The sequence below is a fragment of the Perca fluviatilis genome, chromosome 17 (assembly GCF_010015445.1).
Source record: "Perca fluviatilis chromosome 17, GENO_Pfluv_1.0, whole genome shotgun sequence".
Taxonomy (NCBI): domain Eukaryota; kingdom Metazoa; phylum Chordata; class Actinopteri; order Perciformes; family Percidae; genus Perca; species Perca fluviatilis.
In genome coordinates, this window is record NC_053128.1 from 12793376 (window position 1) to 12810115 (window position 16740).

Sequence of the window (16740 nt, forward strand, 5' to 3'; positions counted from 1 at the left end):
GGGAGAGTGACGTTAAAGTTTAATTTGGAAAGTCATTAATACCTGTGGCTTTTCCTAGTTTTTGTTCTACACCCTTTGAACTTCTTTTAGAGTCATTTCACAATTAAAGGTCCCGTGACATGGTGCTCTTTGGATGCTTTTATATTAGACCTTAGTGGTCCCCTAATACGGTGTCTGAAGTCTCTTTCCCGAAATTCAGCCTTGGTGCAGAATTACAGCCACTAGAGCCAGTCCCACAATGAGCTTTCCTTAGGATGTGCAATTTCTGTGTCTGTAGCTATTGAGGAGAAGAGAGGGGGGGGGGGCAAGGTGGAGGGTGGGGATGTGGCCTTGACCAACTGCCTCTTTGCTCGTTTGAAAGCCATGGTGTCTCTCTCTCATGGGTGGGCCAAATTCTCTGGGGGGGCAAAGCAGAGAAAGGGGAGGTAATCTTGCTCCTTATGACCTCATAAGGAGAAGATTCGAAATCGGCCCATCTGAGCTTTCATTTTCTCAAAGGCAGAGCAGGATACCCAGGGCTCAGTTTACACCTATCGCCCTTTCTAGCCACCTTGGGGACCATAGGCAGGCTGGGGGAACTCATATTAATGTTAAAAAACCTCATAAAGTGAAATTTTCATGCCATGGGACCTTAAGATAAGTTTCTCAGAGTCCTTACCGCAGCGGCCCGGCCCTTTGCTGCATGTTGTCCGCCCTTTCTTGCCCCCTCCGTTCCGGAAAAATCAACAGCTGGACTATCATAGAAATGCAGAAAAGGCCCAAAAAATTGTCTTCATCCTCAAACATCCTCATTGACATAATCTGCCAGCTGCGATGCATTCTCTAAACATCTGGATAAAAGGAAAGGTCCAGATCTACAGTGTCAACAGTGTCAACAGGAAACACATCCTTGAAAATCTATCTAAACCTATCATCTCTTCAGCACTACAGCTTTATCATCTGTCAATACACCAGGGTTAGGAAGAAGGAAGTACAGTGCTAAAACTGACAAAGTTACTGGGTATCACTTACTCATCAAAAAGGTGTTATTAGTCAGCACACACTGGAACAAGCTGAAATTTTAACGTCAACGTACAGTGTTTTTAACTGCGTCAAACTTTTTGCGAAGGAGCCATCAGAGTAAGAGAGAGAGCGAGAGAGAGAGAGAGAGAGAGAGAGAGAGAGACATGACCAGAGCTATACTGGGAATCCTTTCTAATATATTAATGAGTTAAAGGAGCGGGACAGGACATACGCACATATACAAGCTCACACACCCAAACACTCCGGCTCAGACAGTGAGATTGTGAGATTCCATATCTTAGCATAAAGGACCGTGATTGGTTGGAAATGGTCCATTACCAGACAGATTTTATCTGACAGTCGGGAACCCTGCGTCTATGCTGGACCAATTACAGACCAGTCACTACTAAACAATAATGGATTCCGTGGATATTGGTTTCCTTATTTTTTACATTTTGTCTTTTGTCTCTCACTCAGATTCATGACATATGACACCTATTAAAATAATGGACATACAGAAAACGAAAGTACAGACTGATTGTCAAAGTGGATGATTGTGTTTCTGTGTGTGTAGTCGGGGGGCATCATCATTAAAGCTGATTCCGATAGCCGGTTCTGTCTCGGATCTAGTTTCAGGTTGATAAAATATCCTTATTTTATGTAGCTCCGAATGAACATTACATTCATTCCATGAGTTAACTTGATGATGATGAAGATGATAACCACCGCTGATGAACAGCATTAACATTTCACACAACTTGCTTTTCTTCACGTCTTAATCGATGCCCTAGTGCCAGCACACGGCCGAGTACTCATGCCAATCCTTGGACACACAATCTCGCAAACTATGTTAGAGACAGCTTCTCTTTGCTCCGCCTCTCTGTAGCCTGTGTTCCTGTTCCAACTAAGAACTATTAGATACTCAGTCTCCCTTTCTCTCCTTTTTTAAAAAGCTCCCAGTATCTCTCTATTATCTATTATTTCAACATCTTCCTCCTTCCATTCACGCGACTTATAATGTATTTCATTAGTACTCAAAGACATATAAACTATGGTCCGTTTGTCAATCTTCTAAATAACTCTTTCATATGGCCAAGTCCAACAACTCGTCAGTGCTGTTATCTAACCAGCCAATCAAAACCACCCTATCAGCTGCTGCATCTACTCAGTGCCTCTGGAATAAGAAAGCCACTCAGTCGCTCACTCTTCAATCTTCCCGCCTCTATGTCCTCCAGAAGGGATGCAATAATAGCACAACCGGTCCTTGCAGTCTTTAAATCAACTGATTTTAGAAGTGCCAAGGTCAAGGTAGAAACGGTGGGGCGATCAGGCTTTTGCGGTTGCTGCCCCGAGACTCTGGAACAAGTTACACCCCGATATTCGGACGATTTAGCTCTTTTTAGGTCCAAACTCAAAACGTATTTGTTTAGAATGGCTTTCAATACCTAGTAGTGGTGTGACAATTTCCCTCTCCTGTTTCTATGTAACCTTTTCTGATTTTACCGTTTTCTATGTTTCATTCTTTTTATTGTATGATATGTTGTATGATATGTTGTATATGTGTTTTACTCTTGGTTTCTGATGTGAAGCACTTTGGATCCCTGCTGGTTACTGTAAAGTGCTATATAAATAAATGTTGATTGACTGATTGATGATTGAATACTGTTACATTCTGCAAAACAACAAGAATGTCCACTAATCAGTTGACAAAGCCAGCCCAACCGTCTAATCAGCTGGTGAATCAACTTAGGTACGACAAAGTATTTTTAAGGGGGATTGCATTGGTTTCCATTATGGTATTAATATAGCTAGTGATCACACTTTGGTCCCTACAAATACAGCATATTTAATTACAGTTACTTGTAAATGTAATGTAATGTATGTGTCAAAAAAAAAAAAGCTCAGGATATTTACACATTTACATATGAACACAATTTTATTCTGTAACTAGAAGGGCACTCTGAGAGAGCGCAGACCTCCACTAAAGGCAAGCCCTATCTCACAATGTTAATGTTGTGTGAATTTTCCAAGTCGGGAACTCATTTTTTCCAATTATTCTGACACCACATGAATGCAGCACAAATGCCATATCTCGCAATGTTAACAAAAGTGAAAAATAATCTGTGTATCCGCCCCCGTGGTTCACTCCAAAAAAAAAAAAAAAAAAAGACAAACAAACCCACTAACAAATAAAAACAAATTAAACCGAATTGGAAACAAAACCTCCTTGAGGTCGCTTTTTTTTCTTTTTTGGCAAAAATACATGTTTTCCTTTTTCTCTTCTTGCATTTCAAAGTCATGACTGAATGGGATTAGTATTGCTTCACTTCGCCTCCCTGCCAGTCATCCAGTCAGTCTGACTGTAATCCATCTGCCAATCCAGTCAGTCAATCAATTGGTTGAGCTCCATCTTGAATTTAATACAAACGGCGTGCCAAACAGGGAACCCTGATTACACTGAGTGCTACTCAGGATAATGAGCGTGATCAAGGTTCCCTGCCGGCACATACATGGCTTACTCATATACAAGACATACGGGCAGACACACTTACACACAGACATCAATCTTTGTGCATATTTACTTATTTACTGTAGCTGTCTGTTTTCTCTGATGACACATCACAGAGCGGTTACAATTCATGAATAATTGATTCCATTTAGTGGTCTAGATTTCTCTTTTGTTCTCCTAAAAGTGCAGAGACGTGCATCACAAACAGCAGCTGATATCTCAAGTGCTTTCAACATAAGAACTTTTTGTTCTGTCATTTAAACCCAGTGACTTTGTCTGACTTGTCTGGAGTTTTCTTACTCTATACGTATGTGTGGTTAGGCCTTGTGAATTATGCATGGTCTGGTAATAATTATTTGCGTCTCATTTGTTCCATTTCTTCTGTGTTATTACGGGAATCACTTAAACAACGAACCTAAATGAAGAATCCTCCCGGCTGGGTCAAAGGAGCAAAACGGGAGGCCACTTTGCAATCGCAATGCTTAAAAACTCTGCTTCCATAAAAGTACATGAAAAATCATCAAATCATTACAATAGTCCCTGCAATTGCAGTAGCTACTTTCCATTCCTGCATGATATCCTACATTTCCATTCAGTCTATAAGCTACAGAAAAGTAAATACTCACATCATTGACATGTATAGACTGGGTTTAATAAGCGAAAAGATAAATGATGACCAGAAAAGAAACGTTTATTGGTGGTTTTTGCCCCCAACGGTGCCTTCCAAGCAGTGCTGCCTGGAAGGCACTGGTTATGGTTATGGTTATGGTTAGGGTTAGGGTTAAGGTTAAGTTTAGGGTTAGGTGCCTTGAAGGCAGCAGTCGCAGCGCTGCCCGGAAGGAGCAAAAACACCATCGAGCAAAAGACACTATCATATACCAGTATATCTAATTATATAGATATAGGAAATACTGTGCATTTCCCTTCTTCCTTTTGGATTGCTGTAGCTATTACTGCTAATTGCATTCGCCCAAATGAGCATCTGCACATGCACGTGAATTACATTAAGAGGGCTGTCAAGAATAATGGTGGGGGGGGTGGGGGTTACAAAAATAGCAAGTATTAATTTAATTTGAGCATTTGACATGATCCATTAACAAGGGTGTGGATTAAAAAAATGGCTGCAGTGTAGAAAAGCATATGCTTAGGCATGTTGGAAAGTCATAGCATTGTCGAATGCTCAAGAAATAAATACAGCTTTGACAGCTGTAATACCATGGAATTAGTGTGAGCGTTAACCTCCTACTCTCTCGCTGTCTCTCATTTGCTCCCTTTCCCTCTGCGGTACTGTTTCCTGATCTCTGCCTCTCCTCTGTCCACATTAATGAGATGGAATCAGTCGGAGGTAAAGAAGCTCAGCAAAAGCGCAGAGATGAAACACGCAAAAATATTTAGTGACGTTTGTGTAGCGTCAGCAGGGAATGATGTCATGGGCAATGAATCTGCTGTTGACCACTTGGGTGATGGATTGAGAGAGAGGGAGAGGGAGAGATGGAGACAGGGATGGAGTGAATGAAAAATAAAAGATCCAGAGACAGGAAGTTGTATAAAGAAATTAGGAGAGACAAGGAAAGAGGGGAAGGATGGCAGATATGGGTGATAAGTGTGGATGATGTGGACAGTGAAGTGGAGGAAGAGAGAAGTGAGACAGGAGGAGAGAGGGAATATAGAGAGGCATATAAAGACAGGAGGGGGAGATAGAGAGAAAGAGAGAGCGATGGAGGGAATGATTATGAGTGGAAACATTTGTCTCTCAATCAGGATATGGACTCCCATAAATAACATGCTCTCTCAGTCAACAGCATGATGTCACCATATTCACACTCTCTCTCTCACACACACACTATATTAGCCTTGCGATGTGTGTGTGTGTATGTGTGTGTGTGTGTGTGTGTGATGTTTCCATAATGAAACCAAAATAGAACATTCACTCAAAATCACCAACCCAATGTCAATTGCACCAGATTTTCCTCATTCCATGTCTAATTCCATTTTGCTCTCCTCCTCCACCATTGAATGCTCTGCTCATTGGTATTCATATTGGGCTTGTTCTTAGTATTTACTGTGTAAGGCACCCTGTTAATGACATCGTACTGCTTAGGCTAGGACTTTCTAGTAGATCTCAGGATACAAATGAGATAGAGGGAAACACACAGAGAGACAGATGAAGAAGGAATCAGGGAAAACAGAGAGACTATAAAAGGTGCAAAGAGAGACAAAGAGAGATTAAGAAAAATAATGAAATAACATAAGGCTAATTTTGGCCATCTATGCGATCGATCTTCAGGTTCCCAATGCATGAGAGGATTCACTTTGTATGTAATGTGAGTGATTGTAGCATCAGTGGCATAGAATAATGTAGAAGAAACAGAGATATCCAGAGCAGCCATGAGTAATGGGTTTTGTTTAACTTGAAAATCTCATTTTTAACTGTGTGTAAAGATGTACCATGAACAAGTACTTTATGGTTCCAGTCAGTATTTCAATCATCAAACACAAAATAATGCACTCACCTCATGGTTAATTGTACACATTTTCTAATGGATCTGAGTGCAGATGTACTGAAGTTGGACCTGATTCGAAACAGACCCTTGCTTACGCAAAACCAATGTCCAGTCCAAAAGGAACTTGCCGACACTCGGAAATTGTCCATAATTGCCCCAATTATACTTAGACTGATGAGGTTCCAAAATGAGGTCCTGAAGTTACACAAAACACAGAGAACACCAACACTGGCAGCGACATGATGACCCAGCTATTAGTGTGTAGCAGGGGGCAAAAAGAGGTGTCTATTGGTCATATTGACACACAGACCCCAAAACAAACTATCCATCCATCCATCCATCCATCCATCGGCAATGGAACACTACTTTATGTGGACCCAATTAGAGTGAATATAATTTTGAAAGGTTCCAGGTTGGGTCTTGGTTTTCTAGGAACCAATTGGCCTTGTTTGGAAATCTAATGTGTTTGTCTATATGTGTTAGCCTGCAATACAGGGGTACAGACCACCTTTATCCCAATGCATGCTGGAATAGGAAGTTGGATGGATGGATGGATGGATGGATAGATAGATGTGTGGGTGGATGGATGGATGGATGGATGGATAGACGTGTGGGTGGATGGATAGATGGGTGGGTGGGTGGATGGATGGGTGGATGAATGGATGGATGGATGGTCTGCTTTAAAGCAACAGATGTGGATTTTTTTATCTACCATCAGAAGCAGATGTTTGAGAAGTTGGGTACCCTCTTGACCCCTTCATCGTAGTTTTATTGTGTTTTAACGGCATTGCTTTGAGGTCAGCTATACGATTTGTATTGCCGTTTTTAATCGTCAACTGAACATTATCATAACTGAATATCTTAATTACAGTTTAAACAAACTGTTAAAGCAGTTTTCTGCAGGTTTTTGTGAAGTTACTGCAATGTAACAAGAGCCAAAATGATGTCTTCTTGACAATCCAATGTCAAATAATGTGAACATCCTCATTACTCGAGGACTTCCAACTAGCAAATATTGATGTAGCTCACCTCGTCACCACTGGACTACGCTGCCTATGGGCTTGCATTAAAAACATGTATTTTTCATGAACATTTGCTCTGCTGGCAGGAGTCGACCACAGGAAGTCTTAGAGGTCAGGCTCTGCAGGGCAACACAACTTGTCTGGTACTAGTTGACATTCAGCATCTTGCTTAAAAACAGCAGGGGAATACTTAACAGTTAACACAGATGCTAAAACCTGTAAATATTCCAGGCAATGCTTGTTGGCAGTGAAGTAGCGCTCTTTTCTGTTGGTTTGTACTGTTTAGCATTAAAGTTTATTCAGAGGCTAAAGCAATGCTTTACTTTTGCATATGGATAACAGGGGTTAAGTGTGTATAATTAACATACCATAAAAAACAACTGGCTGAATAGCTGACTGTTATCAGCACCCATCTTTGACTCCGTGTCTCCCAAGCTCTTACTCCCTTCAGTCTGTTCTGTATTCTCTCATGTCTCTCCCCGGATCTGTCCTGTGTCTTTTCCGCCCACCCAATATCCTACCCGTCCCCTTCTAACAACCTCATCTTTTATTTTTCACTGGCAATCAAAAATCGAATTCATATTCAAGCTTAATTGGCATGACTTTTGAGTCTCTCTCTCTCTCTCTCTCTGCGGGTTTAAAGCTTTCAATTAGTTTCATTTTCCTCTGTTGTTTAAAGTGAGGTTTCGTTAAGGGACTGTCGTCTTCCGCGGCTGGGGCTTCCATCTCAGGGTTGTCTTGTTTGAGTCAACATGAATCACATTATAACAAAGGACTGGGAATGGTACATTCAATGAACTTTCATCAGTATCAAGAAAAAAGTGAGGGGAGAGTCTTGTTGCTGAAGAAATTATGCAATACAGGTGCAAATATACTTCAAATTGTCATTTCATTTATTATACAGGAAAATTTAAAAGCAACAATTAAGGTGCAATATAAACGGGCCTGACTCAGTTTAAAAAACTGGTTTCCAGCAAATGATATACGGTTACATTTTTCCAATAAATATCTGGCGAAATACACATCTCAAAAGTAGCATTTGTAGCATTACTCGGATTTAAATAACTAGTGCTAAATCATTAATGTAGTAGATATATTTGTTTTTTGAAGCAGAACCTCCAAAAATGGTAAGAATGGAACTGCACGTGCATCTGCATGACCGGTACAAGTCTGCAGATGGTCGTGGATGCCGATCCCGGAAAGTATGTCTGAGCCTTTACTCTCATTGCAACCAATCACGTTGATTATTGCTGATTTCACAAACCAAATGTTTGGCTTTCTCTTTCTTTGAATGAATATTTGAATAAAGTATGGAATACGTCCAACATGTACTTGACACAAAGGGGATAATAACAGCTTTCCTAATATCAATCAACTTTCAAAAGGGGAATTTCTTCATGAATGTGCTCGACTATTTCCTATTTCCTTTCGAATGAGCTCTTGCCACGTTTGCTCCTCTGTCTCTCTGCCCCATCTTGCTCCACAATGTCTCGTTCCCTGTCTGTCTTATTGTCAAGTCTCCGTGTCTTTCTCTCGCTTGTCTGCCTCTCTTTCACTTCCCATTTTCTCCTCCTTCCGGACAACATTGACATTTTGTCTACGAGGGGCTTGTATCTATTTGTTCGTCACTCGTTTTCTACCGGTGTTTCTCATCATCTTTGTTCGGCAATGCACTGCTGTCACTAATTATGAAGTCTGAAATGGATTTCCTATACACTCAATGTCACACAGTGTGTGCCTTCCTATGTATGTGCATTTTGTACAAATTGAGTCAGGCCTAACAAGAGGGTTCATTCCTCTTCTATCCCTTTATGCATGTGTGTGTGCGCACACGCATTACTCTGTGTGTGTGTGTGTGTGTGTGTGTTAACACGCTCTCTGCCAAGTGGGACATACCCCAGGGAATCCTGTCAATCAAACTGGCTGGCAATTTGTTGGAGGAACAAGGCACTTTCCAAGACAGGCAGATGTACAGTGTATAATTGTGTCTCTTTGTGAGTTTAAGGGTGTGTGTATGGGTCTGCATAGGATTTTGAGTCTAAATGTACACACCAGTAATACGTATTTACTTACACTATTCTAATATGTACTTCTGCATGTGTGGTATAATATATTATTGTAGGCATCCGTGTTGTGTTTGTGTGTGTCCATGTGGCAGCTGATTCTGTGTAGCATGAAAAACAAATCGAATCGAAAGGCAAATGTTAGACAGCGCGCACGCGCACACACACACACACACACACACACACACACACTCACACACACAGAGTTCTTCACAAAGATAGACCTGACAGCTCTCTTTCTTCTATTCGTGTTATTCATTCTCCCGTCTATCCATATCTGTTATTCCCTTAAGTGTTACCCTTTCACCTTTTTCTCTCTTTACACTGCTTGCTCTCTCTGCCTTACTTCCTTTTGGCTTTTCTGCATGGCAGAAAATATAAAACTAGATAAGGAGAGATCCGTACAATACAGCTTAGGTTTGAAAAAAAATGAAAATATATGCAGTGAAGTCATGCATTAACTAGAAATAAGCCCTATGCAAATAAAATGAGCAATATTAAACCCAGTTATAGATAGTAATTGCTCCTGAACTAAAGCAAATTAGTTTTCACACCGTTTGAAGAAAAAGTAGGGGTTTCACCTTCCACTGATTTATCCTGCACTCCCTTCAAGCAACAATTGTTATTCCTCCTGACTTTCATTCTCAATCTGTTTCCATTTGCCTTCCATCCTTTCTCTATTTTCTCAATATCTTCCTGTCTTCATCCACTTCTCATTTATTGTTTTTTTTTCCATCTCCCTCGTTCACTTACCTTCTCTGCTGCTTTCACCTAATCTCCAAAGACAACATTCCTATTTCCTTAGCCATTTCTGCTCTGGTTCTGCATGCGTGTGTGTGCGTGTGCGTGTGCGTGTGTGTGTCTGTGTCTGTCTGTGTGCATGACCCTCGTGACATAATCATGTGCGTCACTGGGAACTTATTGACTTCCTTAGACTCTTTCTTTGAGTCAGCTGACTTTAACAGCCCGACCTCACTGGCTAATAAGCCAAGGCCACTCTTTACTAAAAGTCAAGTGAAAAATTGACTCCGTTAAACACAGACACACACACACAATCTAATTTATGGTCATGCATCCTGAGGGAACTCTCAGAATAGCAGTCGCTGCATTGTGTAGGTCTTCTCAGCTTCTCTTCCTGGAAAGCTCCGCACACAAATCATTTCGAAACGCGCTCATGATCATCAGTTGACCTGACTGGCTTCTTTGTTGAACCCTTATTTGTTACGGAGGTAGCCCTGGTAATGCGGGCCTAAATATTAGCGCCGTGCAGTGCGGGGATGACAAGACGATATGGTCAGCTATTGTTTCTCCGTTTGTGAGTGAGGAAAAGTGAATTTTGAACTTTCTCACATGCCCATTTCCATTCCACTCCGCCGCACCTTTGACCTCACAGCGAGTAACCAGCTCAAACTGGTCAAACGACACACCGCAAAATCACAGCTAACACCCGGAACACACACACACAGTAAACCTTGCGTTAAATCCACCAGTAGTCAACTGAATCCCAATAACAACAAGAAAAGGAAAATAAATTGTGAGCAACATCTCAAGTAGCGCAAAATCAACTTCATGCAAACAAGGAAGATCCGTGGCTTTTGACGGCCGCATATTACACAAGCAGAAACCATTCATTTTTTACAGCAGAGAGAAGACAATTGGAGCACAGAGGAGGTGAAAGTATTTAAGTTGTGTTGTACAGAGTTGAGAAGTTTAAAAAAAAAAAGGTACAGTAGAGGAAAGTTGAGAGGAAGAGAAGAGCACAGTACGATAAATTACAGTCAAATAGTATTTACTTTTAGAGAATAGAGAGGAGCACAGTAACCAGACAAGATAATAATAATAACAAGAAGAAGAAGAAGAAGAAGAAGAAGAAGAAGAAGAAGCGTAGTAGGCCTCAGCAGGTAAGAGATGCAGTAGAATGAAAACAGAAGATAAAATGCATACTCACCAAGCTGACTGCGTCTCTGAGCGTAGGCTACCACCACCGCGGCCAGAACTACACAGCACAGCGATGTCACAAGGTTGGCCATCTGTGGACACACACACAGCAAAGTCATCAGCGTGAGCGCGTGCAAGAGACACCGAGCCGGCGGCGAGTGAGGGAGTCCGCCTTCTCCTCCTGATTGACTGACAGACCCATAGACGCCTACAACACCATGGAAGAGATGGAGGGACAGCTGCTTCCTGTCCTCTCTCAGAGTCTCTCTATCTCCTATCACTGTTACGGCTCTTTCAGTGGCCTTTTTTTTTTTCTCTATCCTTTGCCGTTTCGTTCCTACTCGTCAAACTCCCTCATTTCTTTACTTCTCTCACTGTTGTTATCCTCTACACTGTATAACCCCCCTCTCTCTCTCTCTCTCTCTCTGTTTATGTGTGTCCCTTTCTCTCTGTCTTTCTGTTCATCAGCCTAATGGGTCCATCCTCTCAGGGATGGGCTCTGGCCAGCAGCTCTTAAAGGTATAGCACACCATAAACAAACGCACAGCTTGCCTGTAAAACAACAAAACTGCATGGGCATCCCGTCGCCTCATTGTTGCCTCACACAGAGCGTTTTTAACCGGAAGTTTAACATTTAATCCGATAAAACAGATGTGCATATTAAAGATGTAGGAGGTGAAAAGTGCTCTCATCTCTTGCTTTCTCGTACTTTCATGCTTTTGTATCATCGTGTTGCCGTTCCCCGTCTCAGTCCTTTGCTGTTTTTGCCTTTATTTTCTCCTTATTTTAATTTCCCTTTTTCTATTCTAAAAGAAAATAGTTTTGGGGAAATATACTAATTTGAGTGAGATGAAAAGACAGCTATACAGTAAATCAAAGTGCTCTGTCCAATCTCCAAAATAGTTTGTTTTGTAGCGTTACATGGACGTAGGAAAATTTAAAATTAAGACCCATATATATTTATTCTAGACCTAGAACACCATACTTCACAGAATTTAAGACATCAAGGCTTAAAATTTTGATTTTGAAATTTGAGACTTTTTAAGACTCCGCGCAAACCCTGTTTATAGGGGAGAAAATCCAATGTTATCACAGCAACCAGCAGTAAGCTTCATTTGAAGCGTGTAGACATGAGAGAGTTATCAATTGTCCCAACATTTCAAACTTCTCCTTTAATCCTCCTTGTCCAGTAAATGAACAGGTTGGAAGTTGTTATATGTTGAAGTTTTTTTAAACCGCCCGGTCCATCTGCGAGGTGTCTCAGGCTGTACGACAGGTTGCCAGATGCAGTTTGTAAACAGAGTTTGGATTCAGTCTCCTGGACAATAGGCATACGACATCTACCAATAGACCTTTTTCCACGGCAGACATGTTGACATGTCATAGTAGAAAAAAAAAAGCACAGGTGTATTCAAAACCATTAATGATGGCTGCATTCCACTTAGGAGAGGTTCCTGGTATTGTGCATGCTGACTCACTGAAATAGCTTACTGGGACACTTGATGGAATTGAGCCATCGTTAAGGTGATCAATTGCAGCTGTGCTTTTCTTACTATGACTAAGTCAAAAATGTCTGCTGCGAAAAAGGTCCATACATGAGCTTTGGAGATGACTGGGGGAACTAGCTTTTTGGCTTCCTGGCTTCCACTCAGAGGTGTACGGTGTGAGGTAGGTCTGGGTCAGCTGCAACGTAACAACGCCACTGGAGCTCGGAGGGATTCATCATTCGTGTTCAAGGACACTTGAGCGGGCCGGATGGCTGCCAACAAAAGGGCCTGAACCCAGATCCTCCCATTAAAATATGGCCTCCATCTGTGTGTGTCTCTCTCTCTCTCTCTCTGGGCTGTTCCTCCGTCTCCTGTCCTCCGTCTGTAAGAGAGCCAACTATCTCTCCTGGCAGAACAAAGGTTGTCTCAGGTTGTCTGCTTGCTGCTGAGATGTGCGGTGAGTAAGGTGTGTGTGTGTGTCTCTGCATGTGCAGAACAAAGTGAGCACTCTAAATAGAGGCAAGGAAAGGAAAGTGAATTCCCTTGTTCTTTGATGCCAGACTCCAGCTGTTACAAACCACCTTCCATGTCATCTCCCATTACCTCTTGGTCTTTGTTTAGCTTCACCATGGCTTTTTTCTTGTACTTCTTCTAGTCGTTTCCACTTTTTCCATTTCTTTTTTTTCCCCATGTCACTCTCAGTCTTCCTCACTCTCTTCTGTACAGTATAGTATCTCTCTATTTTCCTCCCTTGTCTTATATCCTTCTGTCTCCCTTTGCCAACGTTAAACATGAACACCACCGCATCGTGTTTAAGCATCTCAGGAAGAAGGAAACATATTTGCAAGTACTGCTGAGCGACATTCGAGAACATGAAAAGGCTCTTACAGCGCCACTTACATGTCAAAAGGCGTCAAACATAATAGGACATGTTTTCATGAACAATAAATCTAATGTAAAAGAAAAAAGCTTTTATACTCAAACAAGACAAATGGTTACAACGTTCACATCTAAATTATTCATTCCTGAAAGAATTCTGTGATTTTCAAACATAAAATAAATCGTAACAAAAAAAGGTGTGTATGTCAAAGCAACACAGAGTAATTAGGAGGTCACTCTCATTAGAAATCATTAAGCACTGAAGAAGTTTCTGAGTAGAATCCCAAACTAAATGCTGTTTTGAGACAGACGAGAGACCCAACAACAACACGAGTCTGCAAAGTGTACATTGCCACTGCTGCCCATGTTGTAGATTGGGCTGCAACTAACGATTTTTTTTTCATTATCGATTAATCCGCCAATTTTTCTCAAGTTTGGTCTATGCAATGTCAAAAAATAGTGTAATGTGTCTATCCCAGTTTCTCAAAGTCTAGTCTATATTGACGAAGTTCCACTTGCGGGATTGCTCCGTTGCCGCTGAAAAATCTGCTGCATGTCACTGTTTTAGGCGGGGTGTTTTTTTTTTTTTTTAAGAGGCCGCGGTGCATGTCACTGTTTTAGGGGGGGGGGTTTTTTTGTGTGTGATTTTTAAACTCCGGATTTCTGGGATTAACGTACACGTTCCTCAGATCTCTGCAGGGTAACTCCAGACAGCTAGCTAGACTATCTGTCCAATCTGAGTTTTCTGTTGCACGACTTTTTAACGTACACGTGTTCCACCGAAACAAGTTCCTTCCCGAGGCTGTTTTGCAGAGGCGCCGTCATTGTGTTTGCGGCTTAGTACCGCCCAAGACGATTGTGATTGGTTTAAAGAAATGCCAATAAACCAGAGCACGTTTTTCTCCCATCCCGGAATGCTGTGTGGACTAGCCAGACCCTCCTCCGCGGTGCTGTGGAAGATGGTCCGGCAATGCAAGACTACTCAAAGTCAAAGGAGAAATGTCTTGTTGTGTCAGTCTTAAACCCAAAGATATTCAATTTATTATGATAAAATAGAGAAGCAGGACATCTCCAAAAAGCATGCTCTTCAATTTTTGCGTGAAAAATTGCTTTAACGATTAATCGATTATCAAAATAGTGGACGATTCTTTAATCGATTAGTCAATCGACAGAGCTCTAATGTAGAGTGGGACCACTAAGACTAAGACCATGACCATTTCCCATACATGTCCCACTACCGCTGTCCCTCAGCACCCCCCCCCCCCCAAGTATTAAAGGGGGGTGGGGGTACAAATAAACAGGTTACCATGGATACGGATACGGTTTATGCATTCCTCACCCAGCTGTTATATGACAGTATGTTTCCCTCTAAATGCACAGCATCCCGAAAACAATAAATGAACAGTATGTGCAACATTTTGATTCATGCATAACTATAAGCTAATTGTTTGTAATTCTAACTTTACAACAGGTTTTGTGATTTTCCTATGATTTAAACATTTTGTGGGGAAAAACCAAGATTTCTCACCAAAAATAAAGCCTGATATGATTAAATGTTCTAATTAAATATAAATTGGTGTGCATAATAATTGACTGATTTTATTATTCCATACACACTGCATTATGTAAATATATATTTTTAGCAGAACAACACTTTACAAGCTGTCACTTAGGTGGAAAAAAATAAAATAAACAACCAATCTTTGGTTTTTCAGCATCGTCTTCCCAGTTTGAATAGGTCTGAGTGTTTGTACTGGAAACTCTTTTTTTTTTAGTTTTCAATAAATTTAAAGATGAGTGTTTGCACCTGTGACTTCGAAATATAGAAATAGTAACTGAAAGTCTGCATGCACGCGTATGATTGAGCGATAGCTTGTGTGTATGTGTGTGTCTGTGTGCGCTTGTGTGTCTATTTGTATGTGTGAGTGATTGGCAGCTCATATGTATTTCATCTGAGCAGATATTGAAGAGAGTGACAGGGGGTGAAATTAAAATTGCATCCCTTGTCAGAGCATCACAATCCCCATCTCTGCTCTTCAAGTGCTGGTTTCAAAATCCAAATGGTGTGTGTGTGTGTGTGTGTGTGTGTGTGTGTGTGTGCTTGAAAACTGTGGGGGTATTTAGCCCGTCTATCAGCAAACAATACAGTTTTGAAATGTGACAGCTTCAGATCGCTCATATAATGACAGCCCATGGGCGGTTAGCGCTACAATCACACAAACTCCATACAAAAGCCTCCTCCCTTTATCCATCCATCCTCTCCTCCCATTAATTCCCTCCTTCTTCTTCTTCTTCTTCTTCTTCTTCTTCTTCCATATTTATTTATTCATTTCTTATTGGAGGGGAAAGGGCTGAATAGGCGTGATTCTTTTTGGCTGCTTAATTAAAATATATAATTCATCGCTGCGTCAAATGATTCTTCCTCTGCGTCTTTGTGGAGTCCGATTTGGGAACATTTGCATTTAAATTGGAAAGCCAGGAGGGAAATTCACTAGGCGGGCCGGGGTGTGCGTGTGTTTGTGAGAGAAAATAGAAGGCATCTCTTGAAGAAATGCACATACAGTACTTTCTTTCTTTGGTCTTTTTTACTCTCACAATGGGAAACGTCCAAAATCACACAGGAACATGGGTTGGCCAAATGGCACCGGAGAACATCTTGTAATGGAAAACTTAGAGGTTTGTCCCTTGAAATAACAACCTTGTGTCCACTAATGTATGCTCACTCAGTAAGTTTCTCTTTTTAGTCTCTTTTCTTTTCTCAAAATCGAAAAACGGCCAAACTGCCCCTGACAGCTCGCTGTCACAAATAAAATAGGTCATTACGAATGTGTCTGCAGAGAAAATGAAGAGAAGCATACTCCTGGTAATGAACAAGCTCTCTGAGATATAGCAAGAGTAGAGTTTACGACCCCTAAGGGACAATAACCGTAGCTATCAAATGTACAGTAGAAGCTAAGGATAGATGACTTGAATTTGTTGTTCCTGATGCCCTCAGCAGGAAACTGTGTGCGATATGTTTGTGTGAGATACCGATCGTGTTAGAAAATGGCACATGCTCTGACAAAATGTATATACCGCCATAAATAATAACTAATTATTTAACTTTTAAAAGGTTCTGAGGAAGATTTTTTCTCTTTAGGTCATGTACCGAGTTGAGATTTATGGATGGCAAATGCGATTAAAGTGTATATAATGCTGAGACAGAGGTGCGTTATCCTGCTGGGACGTAATTGGAGGTCACCTGTTTTTTTTACGATACTGAAACCAGTGTGTCTGTTAAAGCTCTGTAAAGATCACACCTCCCTCTGCCTGCTTTCTTTATGTACTGATTCACAG

The 16740-nt window shown here is 41.2% G+C and overlaps 1 protein-coding gene across 2 annotated transcripts in view; it reads right to left on the bottom strand.

Moving 5' to 3' along the window:
• Positions 1-16740, bottom strand: part of cntfr (ciliary neurotrophic factor receptor) — a 272275-nt gene that overhangs the window by 147090 nt on the left and 108445 nt on the right. Inside the window, exon 3 of one of the 2 annotated variants that reach the window (XM_039780625.1) lies at positions 11049-11130. In XM_039780625.1, coding sequence (XP_039636559.1) covers positions 11049-11130 — 82 coding nt within the window. Of the gene's footprint in view, positions 1-11048; positions 11473-16740 lie in introns of those variants that run through there. The other variant, XM_039780624.1, reaches the window with a different exon arrangement.